General features: G+C 39.0%; 1 protein-coding gene across 1 annotated transcript in view; it reads right to left on the bottom strand.

Moving 5' to 3' along the window:
- Positions 1–23,732, bottom strand: part of plxna2 (plexin A2) — a 217,677-nt gene that overhangs the window by 72,636 nt on the left and 121,309 nt on the right. Inside the window, exons 6-10 of the mRNA XM_032557615.1 lie at positions 14,222–14,345; positions 10,029–10,182; positions 7,328–7,424; positions 2,253–2,367; positions 1,500–1,700 (exon numbers count right to left, since the gene is read on the bottom strand). Coding sequence (XP_032413506.1) covers positions 1,500–1,700; positions 2,253–2,367; positions 7,328–7,424; positions 10,029–10,182; positions 14,222–14,345 — 691 coding nt within the window. The remainder of the gene's footprint in view (positions 1–1,499; positions 1,701–2,252; positions 2,368–7,327; positions 7,425–10,028; positions 10,183–14,221; positions 14,346–23,732) is intronic.

Genomic DNA, 23,732 nt, shown 5'->3' with positions numbered 1-23,732 from the left:
CAAAATGGATGCTTTCGGACTATTGGAAGACTGGAAAATATATGCACAACTCAACACCAAAAGGACTTAACTATTTATGAACATTCTGGAGTATTCACAAAGCTATTTTGTGTGTATGTGCAAAACAGAGCGTGCTTCATTTAATTCTCAAGTGCACACAAAGGAAGGTCTGCTGCTGAAGTAGCACTACAGAACAAGCAACATCTCTGCATTCATTTAAGGTCACCCAGGCTTTTTTAAATTCAATCTAGACAAAACTGATTTTGAAAACCTGAGCTTGGCATGAAGATTACACTAAAAATACAGCTGGTTGTAATTTTGATGCAGCAGAATTAAAACTGGAAAAATACTACCTGCTGCGCCTTCACCAAAAATCAGGACAGTGATCACACAAGAGATGAAATTGATGTGAGCAGGAGTCCTCCCTGAGACGGTCTGATATTGTTCTTACAGTTTTGAATGTCTTTCAAGTGCCTTTATCTTATCTGGACCTGGTGCTCACTATTTGAAAATATTTTTCCAGACCTCTTTGATCACTTCAGCCCCTGCTGTGTTTCTGGCTACAGAGAGGACGGCAGCAGCCTGATGCAAAAATAGGTACAAATTGTTCCCATCTGCTGGGCTTGATGGTCATGTTTTGTTGTCTGAACGTATCAGTTTCATGAATCCAGAGTAGAAAAAAAACAGAAGATAAAACAAAAAAATGACAAAAACTCCCTTTCTTCATGAATTCCCAAATCGGGTGAATATGCAAAGCAGCTTCTAATTAAATTAGATGTTTCTACCTTTTTATTTTAAACATTTTATGATATTTCTGTTTTATCTAGCAAAATGCCTTAATGCAGACAAGCTAATTAGGTTGGGCTACATCTGCTGAAATGTTCAGTGTCTGTTGCTACTTGTTCCTGTATAAGTGAACTAATAAATTAAATTAAATGAGAACACCAAATATAAAACATTCTGCAGATTTTAAAAGATAGTGGAAAAAATATGTTTAATTTATTTAGGGTTAAAAATGTACCACATTATAAAATTAACATTAAAAAGGCACTTGTGGAATTTTATCCTTTTAATTTCAGCTTAATTTGTATGACAGGGATTGACCTTGCGCTCACTCACTAACTATCTCCTCCTTTCTCCTCTTTTTTCCCATGGAATCTGCATGAAGCAAACAGCTCTGGTCTTTGAGAATACAAAGCTCTTAAGTGTATAAATCTATGTAAATATAAGAGTGCTTCTCCAGGTAGGCATACATATCTGTTTATTTAATTGCGGACAAACAGGAACACTGGTAGATGCTCTTTGCATCATAAGGTCATCTCAGGAACAGATTTTCCCTTATCTCAGAAGTCAATGAAGACATAAACTCACAAATTACTTAAGAGTCTCACTTGGTGTACATGTGAACAAATAACACAAAATTTTCAACTCAAAAGCCAGAGAAGTGCAGACATTTACACTTGACTTAGCTAAGCTTAAAGAAGCATTTCTTAGCCTACCGAACTGTTCTGGCACTGTACGCTGGAGCTGTTGAAGCGAAGGGCGGTGACTCGATGGCTGACCCCCTGGATGTGGAGGACACATTCATAGCCTCGCTGGCCAGACTGGGGCTGTGGCAGGTTCTTGGCCTTTAGGGTGATTGGCTTCACCTCCCCTGCTGGGATCAGAATCTCCTCCGAGGGCACCAGCTGGGGACAGTCCTGCAGGGGGCAGAGAGCAGAAGAGTGTCAGCAAAACAGAGAGAGGAAATTGCATTTTGGTTTGAAGGTCACCAGCAAGGGGAGAGAAATCACAATGTCATGTAGGCGTCATGCATAAGAATATATTTAAAAAAGGAGTGCTGTCGAAGTGAAGTATCATTTTCAGTTTAAAGTAGCTCCACTACAATCAAAGCACTAAGTGTGTGTAAAGCCAGAATCTACCAAAGACACCCCGGCGTGTTTAAGCTGCTTCCATCTCACATGACTGACGTGGTCAGAGTGACATTGTTAAGACTTGTTAAGCTCAGTCGCTCTGGGGATAATGGACTGTTAATTGGTGTTGCCGAGAACAAGAGCTCTGAATGAGAGGCGGCATTTTGGAAAAATAGAGAAGATTCGATGGCTGTCTTTCAGAAGACATGCCCGGAGGCTGACAGAGCGCTGCAACACAGACAACAATGCAAGCAGAAGGAAACTGAGACGGGCTCTGTGTGTGGAGAAAACACAGGAACAGAGAATTCATCTTCTTGTGCGTGTGAGTGTACCACCAACCTCAGAGGTGTTGACTCGTCCCTCCTGGAAGGAGCAGCTGGAGGGGTCATGGGTACACAAGTTGCGGTATTTGCACCAGTGGCAGCGGAAGGCACTGTTCACACATGACAGACACCTGGGTGAAGACAAAAACACACACAAATGGTGAGCAGTTCACAGTCAAGAAGGGACAGAGAGCTTGCCAAAGACGGGGTGGGGGGAAGAGTCACAAAGGAAATGAGTTCATGTCCCAAGTAGGCACATGCTGTTGTTGCGCCCTTGTGGCTGGCACGGTACCCAGTCACTGCAGGACCCAGCTCTGCCTGCATAAATTTAGTGCTGCCATACATTCATTCTGCATGTCTGACTTAATATTAGTCCTCATAACCACAATCAGAGGGGGAGGAGCCGAGACGGAGGGGAAAACTTTGAGTAATGAGGACAAATAAAACATTTGCTCAGCTTGATCCTGCAATTACCATTAGCCCAGCATTGTTTGACTGGTTATGTTTAAGCATGTGCATGTGAGCATTTTTGAATGCATAGTATACATGTTTGCTTGGATTGTACTGAAGGACAAAAATGACAGAATTCAACAAATTAAAAAGGTGTTTTAGTAACATTTAAATGAAACAGGATGTAGTTACACCAAATAAATGAGTAAAAAAGCCATAATTTGTTGAAATGCATCTAAATATTTAAATAATGTATTAAGCACAAGAATATATTTATAAAAAGTGAAAAAACTCAATTGAAATAAAATTAATTCAAGTAAGTAAGTACTCATGTATGTAAAAAAAATGAATTACATTGTGAAAATACTGAAAGAAATAGATTGGCAATTGCTTACATGTTTGATTTATTAAATACATAATTAAATATTTAAATTGGTATAATATATAGATGTATTTTAATATATGGCATAATTTAAATAGAACTACTGTGAATATAAATATATGTGTCAATATGTTTATGTTGTTATGTTGTTCTGAGTATTTTTTTTTCACACCTTCTTTCAGGTAACCTAATGTTAAAATCAGAAAATGATAACCTCAGTAGATCAAAAATCAGTTTTCACATCATTATTGAAATAGCTGTGTGAAAACATAATTCCCCTTTGCTTAAATCATGCCTTAATTGTGATTAGTTCGGTTTTAGAAACTACCCTCACTGCAAAAGAACCTGTCAGAAAACATGAAGTAGACTAAACAATTCAAAAAAGCAACACTGCATGGCCTGATGCATAAAACTTACACGAGAAACAGATCCATTAACATCTACATTAACATAATGTTGAAATGGGTACAGAATTACAGAGCAATGCTCATAAGCAGTGTCAGATGCACATCAAAAAACTAGCCATATTTTTTTTTTATCACACAACCCTTGCCAGCTGTGTCTAGTCAGCAGCCCACACTAAAAGGCATAGTCTCTAGAGATTCTATTAAAGAGAGTTTTGAAGCTATCCAAAGCTGGAGTCCAGTATTATGTTGCGTTTCTGAACTTCTGCACAAAGGACCTAACGTGTGTTAAAGGCACCAGCTAACAGTATTTGACAAGACTCGCCATAAAACTCCCAATGTGCATTCCTCCGAAGGCTTTTGGACTCCAAAAAACCACAGGAAGAGCCATTATCCATGAGCAAAACAAAGATGGAACAGAAGTGAACCTTCCCAGTTTCCCAAAATCATCTCAAGAGTAATTGATGACTCTTGAGACTTTTTCATCTGACTTTTTCTTGATGAGAAAGTCAGATAAAATAAACCAGAACAACACTGTAAGCATAACCAACTTCAGTTAAGATCAGTGTTTATGAACTAGCAAGAAAATTGTATCTATGGGAAAGTTTCGAGGTAAAATCCACTGCTGTCTCTTATTTTCTAAAAACATTCTGACAATTTCAAAGGCTGTAGAAAAAAAATATATAGTGGACTGACAGAACAAAAGAGGAACATTTGAGAAGATATGCATCCCTTTATAGATGGTATAAAACTAACAACAGTTTAACAAAAGAAAATCACACTGACAGTCAAATAAGATGATTTTAGTGTGATGCCCTGATGTTGTTTTATTGCTGCAGGACCTCGATTATTTGCCACAATGAACAACAAAATAAATTCTGCTTTCTACCTGAAAATCCTTAAGGAAAATGCAAAATTTTGACCTCAAGTTTAAGAACGCTTGCATCGTGTAGAAGGACATTAACCAAAGCATTGTTCTCTGAATGTCTAAAAAAAAGTATGCAGAGTTTAGAGATCCCAAGTCTTGACTTAAATCTGATTAAAATATTCTGAAGGGATCTTAAGTAGGATGTTCTTGCACACAATATTACACTGTGACCGAATAAAAACAATTATGGGAAAAAAAGAGCAGTCCAAAATTCTCCCACAGGATTGTAAAAGACTCATTGCAATTTACCACAAATACAACACAAATCCTTCTCAGCAAATTATTTATATATGTCCCTAAAATAAAAGTGCTATAAAAAAACAGAAATCATTCCATGAGAAAGCCCTCAGAAGCCCAGATCCATGCTTAGCTGTAGGGTTTGTAAGGTTGCTCAGAGTATTATAACTGCAAATAAAAGCTTTTTTATAGAAACTAGTTCAGTGAGCTTGCAGGAGCGTAATACATGGTGAACAACACTCATTATTAATGATTTTCAACAATACACAGGGGGAGGAGGATGCTGAGAAGAGACAATGTGTATAAGAATTGAATAGAGCATAGAGAAATTCTGGCAAGGGTTTTAAATTGAGAACATAACTGCAGGCGAAACAGTAGTCATTGTGTTACTACATAAAGCAAACCTGATTCAGCTGCAGTTGGTGACATTTAATATTTGTTTTCCACAGGGGGGTTGGAATTTGAGCAAAGCAGAGTGCAATGTAAACACTTATCAAATGAACCAATCGTGGTTGTTACCTTCTGCTTTGCCACAACTCAAAGTTTATTTCTAGATTCCTTCCACATCACGTTATGAGGAAGCTACAACAGCGACTGTACTGACACAAACCGAATACTGAAAGCCACTATTAGTAACTAAGAGTGTGGAAGGGTTTATTTTAATATGCCATAGTGGAATTAGCTTATATGGGAAAACAAATTAAGCAGGTGTGGTTACTGGAATATAAAATTAGCAAGTAACTACACTCACTTAACTTAGATTGCTGAGGTTAATGGGTGATTTCACTTACTTGCAGTGCAAATTTTGTCCAATTTCCTCATATTTGTCTAGGTTTACTGATTTAATCTTAGCTGTCATGTAATATTTCTGGCTGGATAGATAATTAGCGAGAGTCAGTTTGGAATGTCATGATTTAACTCAATGTAACAGATTTGGGTCTCAATCAAATGTAGCACATTTGAGGTGTTTGAGTGTTGCAGTTACTGAATAAGTTCCACTTCCAGTACCTGTTGTTGCGGTGTTGCTTCTGAGGTAATGCAAGTCACATTGTTAGTGAGCCATGGCTACCTTTTATGAAGCGGAGAAAAGCTGACAAATGCCATGAGCCAAATTATAAACAACTCATGCTAACACAGAAAGTACCGTAACATGCTAATGTTAGCCTAGCACTTCAGAAAACCACTAGTCATAAAAACATGGTCCTGAGGAGCAATACGGAAGTTAACTGATGTTTGTAGCTGCATGTGTCAATCAATGGTGTAATGAGATCTCATTGCAATATTAAAACATTATGAGCCCGGCATGCATTTAACCACCTCTGCTTGAAAATCTGTCATTGTGGAAGTTTTGTAAAACCTTTACTCTATTAGTGAAAACACACAAAAAGCTTTTTATGCACCTGGACCACCTTACAATGAGCTAAGCATAATAATAGCACTTTATAGATGGCTCAAACATCTAGAACATAATTCTACGCTGTTGATCAAATAAAACAATTTCTGAAACCTTCAATCCAGTTGCAAAAAATGGGCTCTTGACTCAGTACTAAACTTAAATCATGTATAGACTATTCTTTGTGACTTGGATTTATCTTTACATCCCTTGTGTCAATTCATATGTTCCTCAATAAACATTCTAGAAGTTTTTTAATTAATTCAGTGATTGTGATTGCTTTCACCACACCGTGTCTTTACTTTTACAACAAGCACGTCTTAGTGTCGGCTTGCTTTCACTCTCACTGACAAGGTTGAGTTAGGCACACTTGCTTGTTGTTAAATATTTATTGGTGCAAAAGCATGGGAGGAACTTCTGGCAAGCGGGCTAGGCTGGAAGAATAGGGTGTTCTCACCTTCAGGCAAACAGAGCCGAACATGTGTGTAAAAGGGACGGAAAGGGGGAGCAAGACTTGGCATCAAGGCATGCAAAGACGAGTCTGTGCCCTTTTCAAGTGTATGCATCTGTCTCTGAGCTTTTGAGCGTGTGTGACGGGGTGTATGTGTGTGTTTGTCATTCCTGGTTAATCGCGCTGATGTTAGAGAGCTGGTAATTTCATTCTGTGCCATCCCAATAGGATTTCTGGGCAGCAGGAGAAGAAATGAAAGAAGAGAGAGACTCAGAGTAACACTGCCCAGTGGCTAAAACATTTTGTTTTAATGTCAAGGGGGTAGTCAAAGGACAATATGACATGCTATCATTCCTGAAGCTCTGCTTCACCAGCCTTACTCTACTGCCTCATCTTTCCATTTCACCAAGTCAGAGAGGCCTTTGGATCTTGTACAAACAGAGTCTGCCTCAGTGGAATACAGTGAACATTTGCAAAGGCAGCGCCGACACTGAGATCTCCGAACCAGGGATTCAAGGCAACATCAATCAATCAGGGACAGACACAGCATGAAAATGGGCGGAAAATTCTCTTCTGAGGACCCGTTACACCGAGAGCTGGGGGTATTGTACATCAGCATGTTTGAGAAAGAAAGCTTCATTAGCACAACAATGCAGAAACAATGGGGCACTGGGAGCAGCAAGAGATCATACTACATTAGTTCTACTGAGGTTATTTTTAGAGGGCTGGCAAGACGAGATGAAGACCAAGCTGAAACTAGATCCCAGAGCATTGATTCAGGGCTTTTCAGGGGAATATTTGGGAGACTGTTTTTGGAAAAGGGTTGAAATAGAAGGTGATACTCACAGCTGGTGGACACTACAGTTGTAAAACTTGATCTCAGTGCTGATGAGCATCTGACCAGTCTCCTTAGAGTTGAGCCTCAGCTCAACACCTGACCAGTCTGAAAGAGAGCAGACAACAGATTATCATTTTCATAAGTCACAGCCATTGTCAAAATTTGTAATGTTTAATAAAATATAACACAATTATAGTTTTTCAACAGCAGACCTCATTAAATCTCACTTAGATTGTGAATATTTGCTTTCATATTTGCTTCCACAGAGGATATATGCAAGTCTGAGTCTCATGTGAATGTGTTATTTTTATTTTGAATGCATAACTAAATCAGTGTGTTTTTTTGTGTGCTAAAAGACCAGGAGTTTAAGTAGGTCCTTAACTTTTCTTTTAATCTCCCTCATAAACTAATTATGTAGAGTATGTGAGCATTACTTTTACTCTTAGGGGCAGCATTAGCATGCACAAAGTTGGTGGTTGCCATGGTGACTCCAGGCTTTTTGATCATTGATTTCTCTTCTACAGACAATTGAAATGACACAGTAAGCAATGGTTCAAACAAACAAGTGCAGTTCGAAACAGAAAAATGTCTAACACTAGCTCAGAGTGAGTTTCTTATTGCTGTGCTTTGCAGCTATGATGTGAATCCAGACTCATGCAAGAAGAATAGTGCTCAAGATACATTTGTCCAAGGATGAATTCTTCCAACACCCTTATCTGGATAAACCCTTTGAGTTATTAAAAGTTGTTTTAATCTGTAAAGAGACAACTTATTTGTCTATAATTAAAAATTTGAGCCCCATATCTAGATGGAAGTTCAATGACACAGTAAGACTTCAGATTCAGGAAAGTTTTGAACATTTTTGAATTTCTAAAGTGCTTTTTTCAGCTCGATCATACATCAAAGTCCCTCCAAGCAGTTATGGCAGGAAGCAATACATGTAAAAATCCTAACGTTGAACAGAATTGCTTACTATGATGTAAATTTGTTTGTCTGCATTTTCTTTGTCCCATAGCTCGCAGTCATTACATTGTGGGCTTCATAAGTATGTGGATGTTTACATGAGCCTGAATTTGATGACATTCAGTGTGTGGGAGGCTTCAGTGACCCTCAGTACTTTGTTCTCAGCACCTGCTGGGAATCAGGATTTGTTTCACGCAAGTCTAAACAGCAGTCTAATGGCAGAATTCTAACACACATTGGTCCCCAAGGATCCGGCAAGAATATATGGAAGTCTTCTTGGTATTAAACCTCCTCTCTGAACATTTTCCTTAGTGGAAAAGAGGTCCAGTTATTTTCTGTAATGAGTGCAGTGTCCTCACAGTTTTCCACTGACCTCTTTGTCAGCCCTCCTTTAGAGAATTTCCCTCTAATTTCTGCCCTGTTCTTTATTATGCATTCCTCTGCTCCCTTTTTGGTCTCATTTCCTGTTCTCTGTTCCTCTACTCTTGTCACATTTCCCCTCAGGTCATCACCGCAGCACAATCAGTGTTGTCAAGCGGTGTCTGGAAAGACTCGCTAAAGGGACAGAAGACGAAGGGGGTTCCCATGGGAATGGATGGAGAGGGGAAAATGGAGGAGTAAACAGGCGGATGGATAGCTGGTGGGATGATGGTGGGACTTAACAGGAGGACTGGCTGACATTTACCTGAGGGAAAACACTTATATTAGAGCCGATGCACCGTTTCCTCTGGGAGTTCGGGGCAAACAGGGCTGTCATTTACTCAAAGCAGGCGAGGGGATGGAGGTTCACCAAACCACCTCCAACACACATTGTTTTTCACAATCTGATTATGATCTATTATTTAGTGTGTTTACTTTTTCACATTGTGGCTATATTCACCTGAAATGTTATTGTTGAATAGCAGGCTTTAATATTCGTTCTGTTTGTTTCTCCCTCCTATAGCTTGACTGAGATCTTGGAATAAATTTACTCTATATTTACTTTTTTCTTGGAATGCCTACAGAAATCTGAAGACTTCCATGCTATGAACAGAATTGATAAACATATTTGTTTGTAGCCTAAAAGCTGTATTTTTGCTTTGATGCACAATGGTAATTTAAGCTGCAGTCCCATTTACTAAGTTTTGACAAAGCATTGGCTCATCTGATTATTTCATCCTAAAGATGGATTTGTGTCAGTGACCAGGTGAACAATCAATGCACAGCTGAATAAATAACAAGCAAGGAAATGAAAAAAAGTAAAAAAATAATTACATTTGATAAAATGTAATTATCCTGATCAGTCTCATTGTGTTGATGGTTTAACTGTCTCCATTCCACACAGCTAAAAATTGTGTAAGGGTGCTGTTAGAAACACAACATTATCCAAAAAGGCACCCATTTTGTCCAGACTGCAGTTTAGGCAGCCATCTTTTAGAACTGGGAAAAGAAGTTTGACTCGTGCTGAACTAACGGCAGAAATGACGTAAGGAAACAATTCTTCATTTTACAGCACAGGGTTCCTGCCTGAGCCCTTAGGTTTTAATATTTATGTACTGACAGGTATGATGAAGGTGTTTTCAAATTCCCATAGACATGACAAGAGATCAGGATGAGAGCAGTCTTAGCAGGGTAATGTATTTTAGATCTAATGTCACTGTTGTTGATATTATTGTTAACAATAAAGTACTATAAATGTAGACAACATAGTCAACTTTTGGAAATTTTTCCTTTTAAGCAATAAATGTCTAAATGTTTTATATCTACCTTGGTCAGTCGGTATGAGCGGGACATCCTTTGCAGCAGGAGACACACAAAGTATCTGATTGCCGTTTACGTTTCCCTCAATCTCTGTCAAGTTGCCAAAGGAGCAGGTGATGCCCACAGAAAGGTCTGGGACATCGCTCACCTTCACCAGCAGCTGCACATGGGACAGAGAAACAGCTCATTACTTTGTGACCAATCTACACACAGCATTTTGGCCACTGACCAAATCTGCTGGAAACATTTTAACACATAATAGAAATCCTATTCATGGATAAATATGTAGGTACTACAAAAAAACAAAAAACACTTTTTTATTAGCAACACCGGCTATGGTGAAGATTATATGACTTGCGCAGGAAGGTCCTCGCAGAAATTTTGAAGAAATGTACCGACTTCAGAGCAGTAGTGCCAGCTTCAGAAAGAAAGAGAAAAAAAAAGAACACAGTGCTGTTGGCAATTGCTGCCAAACTGCTTTGCCAAATATTTTTCTGGGACTTAAAAGCCAGTGAATGATAAAAAATAAGACTAGATTTTGATCCTGCACCTCCATTTTGTTTTACATTATATTATGAAGAAATACATGAAGCAAACTGAAGAATATGAAACTGACTAAATCAATTTCATTTACTTCGTTCTGTTCTAAAGCACTTGAATTTATTAGTTGTGAAAGAAAGAAAGACAAAGGGGGGAAGAAAGAAAGAAGAAAACAAAGAAAAAAGAAAACATTTTATGCACAATAAAGTTTGCATATGCACATACAGGCGTTTGAAAGCAGTGACACTGGGGCTGGATTTTCCAGCAGCTCCATCTATAAATAAATGCATTCAGCACAGGGCGTGTGATCTGGCTCTCCAGCCAAGAAAGGCAGTGCGGATAATTATCACCATGGCATTTCACAACCTCGTTTTATTAGATATTTTTGGGCCACAGCTCTTGAAGTTTTCCATTGTTTTATCTGTATCTTACTAAACACCGCGGGGCTGCTGGGATGGGCGAGGCAGCTGAGCAGACTAACTGCATGTCTTTTCAAGAAAACTACTCCGGCAGCGGATCGCCCTGCCTCCCTCGTTAACTGGCTTACTCCCGACGCCAGTTGAGAGGTGGGATGATTTCTCTTTTTCTGCTGAGGACCTCTCGTCTTCCTCCTGTTTAACTTCACCCATGTTTGTGTTGCTTCGCTGCGAGGTGTCAGAGAGATCCTTGATTACAGCAATCACAGCAATCAATGTCTTTTGTTCAATTTCGGATTTCCCGAGCAAGCTCTCACATTAATTAGCTCTCATCATTGTCACGTACACACACACCTACACACCCAAACACTCAAAAATTCGTTCATACACACTTTACACACAAAGTGAGGGAAAGTAAGCATGTTTCAGAGTGTTATGCTATATTGCTCTTTTTTTTGTTTTGCTGCCTTCCATGATGATGCTGGTGGTGGGTGTTTTTGCAGCTTGGCAGCAACCTACCACCTAATTGGTGGCAGATTTTTAATTTCGTTTCTTTTTCTCCACTGTTTCTGTATCTGTCCTGAAACCCATATGAAGAGTCTGCGTTGTCATGGAGATGGCTGTTTGCACCTCTGGGATTTGGGTAAATTTGCTCTGATTGGTTAGGTGAGATGACCCGGCAGCAGGTGTGGCTGACAGGTAGGAAATTACTAATATAGCCAACTGACATTCTGCAAAGTGGCCAGCAGGGTAATGTCAGCTGAGTTTAATTAAAAAGACAAGAACAAAGGGATGATGCAAGGTCTATTTTAAGCTGGGGCTTGGAACCTGGGCGATGGAGCTGCATTCAAAGGGTTGAAAACAGCTATAGTTTAAACCTCAGTTTACACCAACAAGCCAGTTTATATGGGTAAACCTTGCCCGTACCAAATTGAACCCATGTTGCTTTCAGAACTACCTTTAATATCTGTGCGTTTCAATGGATTCAATAGATTCAATGACAGGCTAGAATCATTCTTGATATTTTGGTCCATACTGACATCATAGAGCCACACAGCTATAGCAGATTTATTTTCTGCACTTCCCTGATGCTAATTTCCTCTTCCACTCTGCAAAGGTGTTCTGAATTGAGATGTAGTGACTGTGTAGGTTACTGCAGTACAATGAATTTTTTAACATGTTTTAAAAAAACAGTTTAAGAGGATGTAAGTGTTGTGGTGCACTGTCCTTATAAAAGAAGCCATCAGAGAATGTGGTTAAAAAAGGACAGACACAGATAGCAGCAATACTCCTGCTGCCCATCAGTTTCTACCTCTGGGATGTGCTCAAAAAACGTCCAAGAGGAGGCACCCATTACATATCTTGGTCAAACAAGCAGCTTAAAATTAGTGATAAATTCAGATGAGGGAACCTTTTCCTACTCCTTTTTTTAAACAGAAAAGTAGTGGCAAACAAATATTTTTGTTCTTCATTGTTCATGCACATGTTTTCTCTGTACTACTGATTGCTTGTGTTCTTGTTTTTAAAACCTGTTTGAAATAAATAAAATGCATTCAAATTTTGCCATTTGAAAAAAAAAAAAAAGATACTTGAATTCCTCTGCCTGAGGCAGATTGACACTCAGACCGATTTATCCTATTATTATAAGCTCGTTCCAGGTAATATTCATATGCGATCTTGTTCATTACATTCATTGCACAATTCAGTCATTTTGATTTTTATTAAGCAAAATAGCAAAAGGAATACAGAAATCTATGTGTTTGTAAATTATTTACACTGTTTTTCAAGAGCAATGATATATCAAAGTGTTTGACATTTATATGTGTAATTAACAAGAAAACAGCAATAGTGATTTAAAGCTATTTGAATTCAAGTGCATCTGCCAGGCATTGCCCATAAGGATAAAAATTCACAAGCTTTAGTTTTAATAGGGGACTAATAATGCAGTTATATCACTGGCAGTAAAAATACATACACAACAGTCTGTCTTGAATCCAAGACAAGAGGCAACAACCTTTAAGCAGAGAGTGTATTGTGTATATTGTGTAGAATAGTGGTAGCAGATAATTGCATTAAAATGATCATATTTTAGTTCATATACAGATAAGTTTTTTGACTTGACTTTACAGCAACAGTCTACTTCAACCTGATTAAAATTGGATATACTATCTTTGGCTAGATGGAAGAGTACCTTGACTATTGTCCAATAAACAGTTTGGCTTGGATTTGATCACATTTTAGACATTTTCCATGTTGTAAATCCATATAAATACACTTATGGATGGACAGATGACAGAAAGACTTATTCTTGGTTTCCAACTTAAACATATTCAGATGATTTTACAATAAATAAATAAATATAAGCAATATAACTCCAACTTCATACCTGTGATTGGTACGCTTAAAAATATCTTCACACCAAATTCTATTTCCACACAGTTTTCTCCTGTACCAGTTTTTTTAATTTGCAAGAAAGTAAAAATGTGGGTTACCTAGTGCTAATAGTTGGTCCAGTTTGAAAGGCTCTGCTGAGTAGTGCCCGAAGACCTAGAAGAGCTTGCCAAGGTAATAGTCAGCAGCATAGTAAGAGAACTTATCTTCAATGACACAGGTACCAAGGCTATATTTAAGTGGCAGAACTTTATAGCACTTTGCAAACTTGGCCAAAAAGTGCTGGAAAAAATTTAGAACTTTTTAGAAAGTTCCAATGCAGTCCTCAGAGAAGAATGCTTCCAGAGTTCACATAAATTTTACATTTTCTAATATCCCAAAGCTACTGTAAGCAAATCAATCTGTAAACGCTGAACAGACAATGACCCTTTGTCAATATGGGTTGATAAAGCCAAAGTATGTAACAGAGTTCTTCCTAAAGAGGAATAGCGTTCTCCACAACTTTCACTGGTGATCTCTGGCCGTTTTGACTCAGTCCACGTGGAAATAATGTACTGTACTCTTCTTCACCCTGGCAACTTTACCGCCTACACACTCGCCCACGCAAACATGTCTTGGCACAAATATTGACTGCTCTGAAACAAATGAACATATGCATGCCTGAAACGCCCACATAAAGCTCTTAAAAGAATAAAATAAATAAACCTTCCCATCTAATGTTTATGCATCAGCCACAATAACAACCAAGTGAACTGCTCGGTGGATTGATTCAAACCGCTCTGGCTCTTCTGCATTCATTGTTTCAGGAGAATCATTTATATGCACAGTGTATAGGAACGTGAGTAAACTTACAGGCACGCTAGGTTCGGACACTGCAATGCTGTCGGGAAAGACGGTGGCCTTCACACACTGGCTGAGAGAGGCAGCAAAGCGATATGGCTCATCTGCACGCTCACATCGATTCCTTTGAGAGCATCTGGATGGGGAAAAGAAAGAAATTTGTTTATTTGCCTTTTTTTGACACTACAATTAAATAAGCAAGGCTGAGAAAAGAAAATTGCTAAATTAATTTAAGTATCTAATTAAATAATTGTCATTAAAATTATGTATCTATATGGATGGTTAATTAATGCTTAGTTGCTTATGGCATAGAAAAAGTAAACTGACTTTTAGACTAAGTTTCTTTTCTTTAAACTACTCCTTTTTATTCAAAACGTATGTATATGTTTTGTAACATGTCCATTTCAAACTGTAAATGAATAAAAGAAAAAAGAAAAAACTGGCACAGTAGTAGATGGAAAAACGGTTACTGAAGTAAAAGTTTAATTTACCTTAAGCATTCACTAAAGGAATGTGAATACAAATGTACCCCACACTTTTCAGAATTCTATTTGTGCAAAGAATTCAAACCATCCTTTGTTTCCCCTCCACAATTATACTTCACATTTTCTTGATGTATCACATAAAACCCCAGTAACATACACTGACGTTTATTGCTTGTAACTTGACATAAAGTGAGAAAGTACAAGCAAAATCAATAGTTTTGCAATCCATAACTGAGCTACAATGATCTATGCACCCAAGAACTGATCCATCAATCAAAGAATAACTTTGCAGACTTAACTAGTGCAAATTGAAAGGTGCTTTGTCATAAGAGCTCCTAATGGCCAGTCAGGGTATCAAGAAGCAAACGACACAGCTACATCCCTCATTAAAACTCTGCCTCCTCCTTCCCATTAAAACTGAGTGCTCCTTCCACACCGTTTCACCAAAAGCTCTCTATCGTCAACCAACCCAGCAGTGTTGGCGTTTGGCTAACTGGCTGACTGGTCACAGCAGCTTTAATTGGACTCTGATGGGTCAGCCGTTGTCCACGGTGCTAATGTACTTCTGCGAGTGTGTGAGCGGGTGTGTTGGCGTGTGTTAGGGCTCATATCATGCTCCTTAACCACACAGTCTCACACAGACAGACTAAGCTACATCTTCATCCCGAGCCTCTGTGTGTAATTATGTTGTCAGAAGTTGAAGCAGACTCAGGCACAGCAAAGCTCACACATGAACACCCCCACATAAAGTCATGCACATGCAAAAACACTCTTATGTAGAGTATTCCTTTGGGAAAAATTGAGAAATGATTACCTGGTTTCTTATTTCCCTTCTTATGTAATTGATTTGTTCCCTTTTTAAAAGTTCTCTCTCCTGTTCAGTGAACACGTTTGACTCCATGTCTGCTGTATTTAGCTTATGCCTCTCTCCCCATTATCTGCTTACGTCTTTCACTTTTCTCTTTCTCTTTCACAAGTTGAAATTAGTATACCTTTTCTTAGACAAGGTGTTACTCTGCCTGCAACAAGGTGCTTTTGGTTTTTTTTATCCACAATAGCAGCAGAAAATTATACTTAATGTGCTTTCAGGTGTGGGCTGTGGCACCATGTTTTATGCATGTCTCCGATGCTGTATAGGTACAGATGCAAATCCTGGCCTGTTATTAAGGCACAAAAAGCTCTGCATTGATTTTCCACAATGTGAGATTTTATTTTATTTTTTCTGGAAAAAAGAAAAAAAATCGTTTCAGTGGAGTGAAATAAGATGAGAGCGCAAGCGAGAGGGGTGAGGCGGCGGGGGTGGGAGACGTGCAGGATGGCTGCTGTTGCCATGGTTTCTGGAGACGGTCATTATCTTTGTGTAGTTAGAAGCTGACCCCTTTGCCTCCCTCATTAGCTGAAGAGTGTGCCACAGCGTGTTGACGACAGTCCTGCCTTCCTCATACTCCCCCCCGCTGACCCCCTCCACTCCACCAACCCTGGTACAATCTATTATCTTCCAGTCTGGGTCTGGCCTGTCACTCAGTTTCCTCACTGATGCTTAGCGTTTCATCACTGCATTCCGTACATGTGTGCTCAAACACACACCGTCACTTCTCCACACATACATCCACTTCACCCAGTCCATTCCATGTAATAAGCAGTAAATATTTTTCCTTCCCTGTAGTAAAAGCTAGAGGCAGTTGACCCTGGTGTTGTGCCATCAAAGCCCTGTCCATGGTGCTGAAGTAGCTTCTTCCATAGAGATGTGTAGAGCTTTGTATATCCCTTAAATGTTTTCTTTGTTTCCAAAAAAAAAAAATCAACAGAACAACTTTGTGTTCCATGTTACCCATGTGGCTAGTTGTAAATTGCTAAAGGGAAGTCAGGTTTTTGTCAATAAAACCAACAGTCTTATGGAGTTTACAAAACAACTTTTGTCCAATCAACAGATTCTCCCTTTCCTGAGTTGCAGATCTCTGCAGCTCATCCTGAATTACCAAAAGCCCCTCGGTTGTTTCTCTGATAAATGCTCTCCTGACTGACCAGTAAATTATGATTACAGTAAGTAAGATTGCAGTAAAGACATATTCAATTCATTTTTACATGACTAACTGACTGGCCTAAACCAGATATTATTAACAGGTGTTTTACTAAATACCTCACTTTGCATAGCATTCTTTTTAAAAAGGAAAATGAAAACAAGGTATCACATTTTCTTCCACTTTACGATTATGAACTACGTACTTTGCTCTATCCCAAACTAAAATCCCAAACTGAATATTAAAATTTCTTGTGAAACGGGACAAAATATGCAACACACAGGAGCAGTGACTATTATTACAGCCCTATGACTTCACTGAAGCCAAGATTAGTATACATTTTCTATTGCAAAATAGAAGAAAGAAGTATGCATATGTAAAACCTCTTTCTACACTGCATAAAGACATAAATAGCCCAAACAAGACTTTGGTTTGCATCCTATTCTTTTTAAAGTTATAAAAAAACATGTCTTGAAACACAACATTGGAAGGAAAAATTGCCTAAAAACATCCAAGCATCTTACTGCTCACATAAACACACGCAGCACCTTCCACTTAATCCTTCACACTGTTACACAAACCTCTGCACACCTGCTTACATACACACACCTCTGCCTTGAAAGCAGGGAGGGTAAAGATTTTGCTCTCCTATCTATCCCTCCTCTCCTTCTCTCCCCTTCCCTTAAGACTAAGGACGTCAGTAAAAGTGCGAAGGCCTGTCTGATTGCTGCTCTTGCTGTGAACACCATGTTTAAAAACAGGGGGAGAGGACAGAAGTGGAGCCATAAAAAAACCCTCCATACCTCACGAGGAAAAAAGGCCATGTAGAGAGGAAAATGACAGCCCAATGGAGATGGTTTGCCTGCAGGGAAGGTATACTGTTGGGAGGATGGAGGGGGTCCATCGCTTTAGTTCCCACTAAGCGCTTAGACCTCAGAAGTATGGTTTTTCCAAATGTTTGACTGTGTGTGTGTTTATGGAGGGTGGTGGGGAGTAGGAGCTCACAACTAAGAAACTAGAGAAGAAATCAAGGAAAGAAGGACGTAAGGAAGGAAAAGATGCAATAGGACTGAAAATCAATAGAAAAGTAAAGATGAGACATGAGGAAGAAATTAAGTAAGGAATTAAGGAAGGAACGAACAAAAGAAGGAACCAAAACATGGAGGAAATAATGACGGAAGGAAGAACGGAAAGGAAAAACACAATGTAAGGCAGGAAGGAAAAAAATCAAGAAAGAGAAAGAAGGGAGGAAAAAAGAAAGAATGAAAAATGAAGGACCAAAAGAACGTGGGAAAAGGAACAGTAGTGAAAGGAGGGGAAGAAACATAAGTGAGAAAGTAAGACACAAAAGATAGAATTTAACAAGCAAGAAATGAGGAAAGGGGTAAACAACAGGAAATAAATGATGAATGAAGACAGAAAGGGTAAGCAATTAAAATGGGATTTTAAATTAGAAACCACAGCCTGACTAAGACCAATAGTTGAGGCAACACAGAGGAGCATGCAGGTCGCAGTCCTGAGCGCATGCCGGGGTTAAAACAGCAACCTCAGCTCTGTGACTGTGTACTGTTCTCACTGATAATGTCACTGCAGGAAGGGGCCCACAGGACACACTGCGCACGGCAATGCCACAATCAATTCACATCATCTCCAATATCCCATAGTGAGTACTGTAGTGTAAACTGAGTCTGCCTATATATACAGACACCCTGAGCTGTTCATTCACATACCAGGTTTACGCAGGCCAGGAGTCCTTTAAAGGCAAAGGTTCATGAGGGAAACAAAATAACTAAGAGAACTGGCACTCAGTGCTCTGCGTCCTGCCTTAAGCTGTCTTGTGTGAGAAAAGAGAGAAGAGCACAGAAAGAAAGCAGCAGAGCAGGCGTGGAAACCTCTTAAAATGAACAGCAGCATGCAACAGACCCACTAACACACTGGGCTTTTACGGTCTTTAACTGTATTTTATGTCACCTGCCCACATGTACAGTACTGCTGCCGAGTACCAGCTCTACGTGCGAGGAATCTATAGAAATATTGATGGAACTGCATGTTTGTGATCAATATCTCATTAGGCTCCATTGGGAAGATGGATGTGGCCTCCCCCTGTCTGCTAACTCGAGGCTTTAGCTGATGAGGTGGCCATTAGATACACAGCCCCACATTTACAATGGAGTGAAGCAGCCATTTTCACCACTGGGTTAATTGTTGTTGCCACTGCTAAATTAGAGGGGATGTTATGTTTGACATAATTTGTACTGTAGCACTGTGATCAACACATTGCTTGAAATGCATACATAATCAGGAAAAAACAAGGTGCTGGAAAAGAAATAAAACTTGATTTCTACAATTGGTATTTAATTTAGATTTTATTGAGCATTTGTTTAATGCGTCACCCACACCATTCATGTTCAGTTTCTCTTACTTTATACCTATCACAGAAAATCACTTACAAAAGATAAGGTGTTATCTATACGCAGCCAAGAACCAGAATAAAATGTTTGCGTTTTGTTGATCCAACAAGTTCTCATTTTCATTATAATCTAGTAATCTTAGCCAACAACAGCTTGGAGCAACAGCCACGAAGAGCTGTTAAGCTCATTAAAATAATGGAATTAGAGTCGTGTGGTTTTGGCAAGTCCTTTTGATAACCAGGTGGAGAAGTCAGTGTAAGTCAGCCCAGCCCTTTTTTTCAGGCATCTGGACTTGATCTCCAGCTAGATCTCAGTGTTTTCAAATGATATGCTGTTCTTTTCTGTCCCGTGCTGCACAGAAAGGGTCAAGGTTAAAAGTAACAGTTGAATGTGATGAAAATATTATTTTCTACATTTATTCATGCTGATATGTTATGTTTTACTAGATTGAAGGTGACAATGTTGCCTCTTTGGCATAAGTTCAGGATCTCTGATAGTACAAGTGTATAATTTGTGAAAGAGTGAATATGTCAATGTATGACAAGCTCCAAATTTGTTGGCATCCCTGCTAAGGTATGTTTTCTCAAAAACCTTGACATAGATGGTTGTTATGGAGACAAATTGTGGGTCCATCCAGCCTTGTTTGACAGAATTCCAGTTTATTTGAATTTTTTATTACTGCTCTTACTAGAAACCGTGGCCACGCATTACAAAAAAAAGTTGAGGTTGGGTTGATGTGCAGGTTAGTAATGCTACTTATAAGGTTTTGTAACTAAAACAAACGGGGCTAATTATACATACACATGTCATATTTTGCAGACATTTACCTGCAGAGAACAAAAAATATGTATTTGTTTTCTTTTATTAACAATCATTATCTACTTTTTGTTGGTTTTGTCTAATAAAGCCACAGTACAACTAAATAATGATGTTTGTTTGATGATGAAATTTCAGTAAGATGAAGGGGCAGCAATACTTTTTAAAGATGATATATAAAACCTAAGGAGACAAACGGTAAAAAAAAAAAACAGTTTGGCTGAATTTTTTTCAGATCCTTCAAATGCTGACTCATTCTGTTGGCAGATACTACACCAACACCTCAAAGCTGTCACACTCATGACAACCTGATTTCACATAAACTGTATTACCAGCAGTTTTTGGCTCACAGATTCAATTGCTTTAAATCGGGTGTTCTAATCACTTCAGTGGCCACAGCTGTGTAAACACAAGCCCCTAGACATGCGGGCTGTGGATACAAACATTTGTGAAAGAACGAGTCACTGCTCCAAGCAGCTCTACGAATCCCTGCATGGTACCATGGTCAGATGCCACCTGTCCAAAAAGTCCAGATGTGAAAGTTTTTTGCAATTAAATATTCTACAGTTAATTGTTAGTATCATAACAAAGGGGAAATGACTTAAATGAAAGCATCTAAATCACAAACTGGTGCATAGTGTACAGATTGGTAAATTTTTTAAGAGTCTATATCTACAGACTTCTATAGAAACAGTGTGTAAGGGGCTTCATCCAATGGATTTCTGTGTATAAGCTGCTGTATCAAAGCCTTACACAAGTAAAATGCGAGGTGTGTTAAGCAACAATGGTCTTTAGAGCAGTGGAGATGTATTCTCTAGAGAAACAAATAACCCCCGTCTATCTGGCAACCCAATGAATGAGTCTGGGTTTGGCAGGTGCATACCTGCACTGCATCAAGAATGAATTTTGGTTAACAGAAGATTATAATGCTAGAGTGGTGACTGTTCTCATCCAACATCAGTGTCTGACCTTACAAAAGCAGTTTTGAACAAATAGCCAAATATTCCCATAAACACACACCTAAATGTTGTGAAAAGCCTTTCTAGAAAAACTGACGCTGTTATAAGTGCAAAATATGGCCTGACATCATACTAAACTACAATGAACTTGTAAACTTGTAACTCAAGTTTGTGTTTGTGGCAAACATATATATATAATTTCTTTAACACAACAATTAATCATGTACTTATTTGTTTTTGGCAAACTTTCTCTGCTGTGTATCCTTTGACCTTGACACTGTAGCCCTCTTGGACTGAAGTCAGACTAGATGCTAATCCTGACAAGTCTGAACAAAGCCAGTCACTCTCTCGCATTAAGGGAGCAAGTCAAGAGAACGGAGACAGAACAGAGATGAGGGACAATCTTAGATGGAAAAGCTTCTTTTGGCCATGATTAGACAGCTAATCCAATAGTGACGAGATGCAGGCAGAGAGAAAAGAAAGCTGAGGGGGAGGATGGGAGCATCAGCATAAGTCCATGTTTTTTGGACAGCGGTCAGATGGAGGCTGAACTAAACATTCACAGGACTGCGGCTGAAGAGCGCTCAAGATGATGAGTTCCCTTTGAGCTGCAATCAAAATGCAGCGCCGTTTTGTGGGCCGATGAGTGTGCAGCATCAAACACCCTCTCCCCTCTCACATTCTTTTCTCCTCATTCTTATCCCCCCTCCCAGCCCCACCGCCCCTTCTTCTGCCGTCTCATTCTTCTCGCATTCAGAGGATGCCTAGCAGCTGCTGGTAATTAAAGGACTTTGGGAGACTCAAACCACACTGGATTAAAATAGAACGACAGAGAAAACCGAGATGCCAGTTCTTGGTCAGCAACCCCAAATTCTCACCTCATCTTCCTCTCAAACTGAACTAATGTCCTTCCATGTTCCTAATTAGCAACCTCACAATGCTGCATTTCAATGAACATGCATGCACATACAGAAGAAAGGAATACGGGACACAACAAGGGTTTAGAGGAATAGAGGATGGATATTGCAGATGGCAGCTGCAGGAGGAAAAATGAGAGTGATCAAAGAGAGGGGCATTTATGTGTGGCAAGCCAACCATCTCTGGAGCGTCAGAGAGCCGACTCCAGAGGGAAGAGAGAGACCTAAATGGAAGCTGCGCTGCGCCGAGCGGAGATGGGATGAGTGGCATAGCTTAGAACCTACAGTTTCACAAAGGGGCTTGGAAGAAGGCACAAAAAATGGAGGAACAGGGACAGATAATTTTATAAAATCAACAATGGCTTTAGGATGGTGTGAGGGTGGAGTGAGGGGGGAAGGGGGGCTGAAGGAATCAGCAGCCATCACAGCTGTGGATAGCACAACGGCTGGGAAGAAATGTAATTTTGGGTGAGTGCGGCGTCGGGAGCTCTTCACAAGAAGGATGCAGCTGCTTTTTTTTACTCCTGGCAGTCTTTGGCACGTCCTTCTATTCTTAGTTTTATTGCACATTCATCTAGCCTTTTTAGTTATTAACACTATTTCAGAAACTCATTTGAGACATTTTTTACCACTCACTCAAAAAATACTTTTGTTGGAAAATATTGCCACAGAGCTGATTGCAGTGAGAAATGCTAGTTACTTCAAAGCCACTTTATGTTGTCTAAATAAAATCCAGTCAAAGGGAAATTGACTTTTCATTACAAAGAAAAATAATTATTGAACCAAATAGCAAGCACATACAACAACTTAGATTTATTTATTTATTTATTTTGTGAAGCGGGGTTGTATGGAGTGCTTGTGGGAAGTCAATGAGTTACCAACAGTAAGCAATAAAGTGTTCTAATTTTAGTGAGAAATCCAACCAAGTAAAATGTAAAGCATTTCCAGCCTGATTACCTTTCTAATGACAAAGTTAACTACTCCAGGAAAGATGCTAACTGTTTATCATATCTGAACAGCACCTTAAAGGTTCAGCTAATATGTCAGTGATTTTATAATGGAGGCATTTTCACTTTTCACATATTTTTGAGGGTGAAAATTTTACCCTGGAAATCATTTAAAAAACAAGAATGTCAATTCCATGTGGAAAAAGGCCACAAATGGATGAAAACATTGCAATTTTAGAAAATAAAACATTCCTATATGGATGGGGCGTTATTTTCTATAAAAATAATAATATATTGAGTTTTCCATAAATGACTTTGACTTTTTGGTCAGCTTTTGATGGAGATATAAAACATAGCATTCTTAAATAACCATTTTAGGGATTTACCAGCTTTATGCCACAATGTACAAGATGGAAGCTAGAACAGAAGAAGTGCAACCAAGATTGATAATCTTGTGACGGCTCAGAATACGTTTCTCCATTCCTCTCAGCCTTAAGCCTAACTTATATCATAGTGATAAGAACTCTGCTCTTCATGTTGGTTAAAAATCTCATTTTATAACCTAGAAAAAAACTGAGAATAAGAGTTACACATGTCTATTTAGAACATATTGTTTTGAAGTATTATTAGTTTTTTGATGAACATTATTTGTGTAAAAGCTGAAAACATGAATTAAAGTAATTAATGAAGACCACAGCTGTTGCAAACATGGTAATGTCTATGGGTTCAACCTAATGGAGCTCAATAAAAGCTTCCTATCCTTCCAGTAACTTTATTTCCTCCCTGCTGTAACTGTGCTGGAGCTTACAGGGGTCCTGCCACATTTGGTGCAGGGTCAGGATGGAGAAAGGGAGATTAGGACTGGAGACAGGTGGCACAAAGGTTCCCGTTATTGAGCGAACAGATGGCTGATCTAACGTAAACCAGGGTGCTGACCTTTTCTCCCCACAGTACAATCCACAAGCGC

The sequence above is a fragment of the Xiphophorus hellerii genome, chromosome 1, assembly GCF_003331165.1.
Source record: "Xiphophorus hellerii strain 12219 chromosome 1, Xiphophorus_hellerii-4.1, whole genome shotgun sequence".
In the NCBI taxonomy this organism is placed as follows: domain Eukaryota; kingdom Metazoa; phylum Chordata; class Actinopteri; order Cyprinodontiformes; family Poeciliidae; genus Xiphophorus; species Xiphophorus hellerii.
Note: the sequence above shows the minus strand (reverse complement) of the source record. Positions and strands in the feature narration are given on the sequence as shown.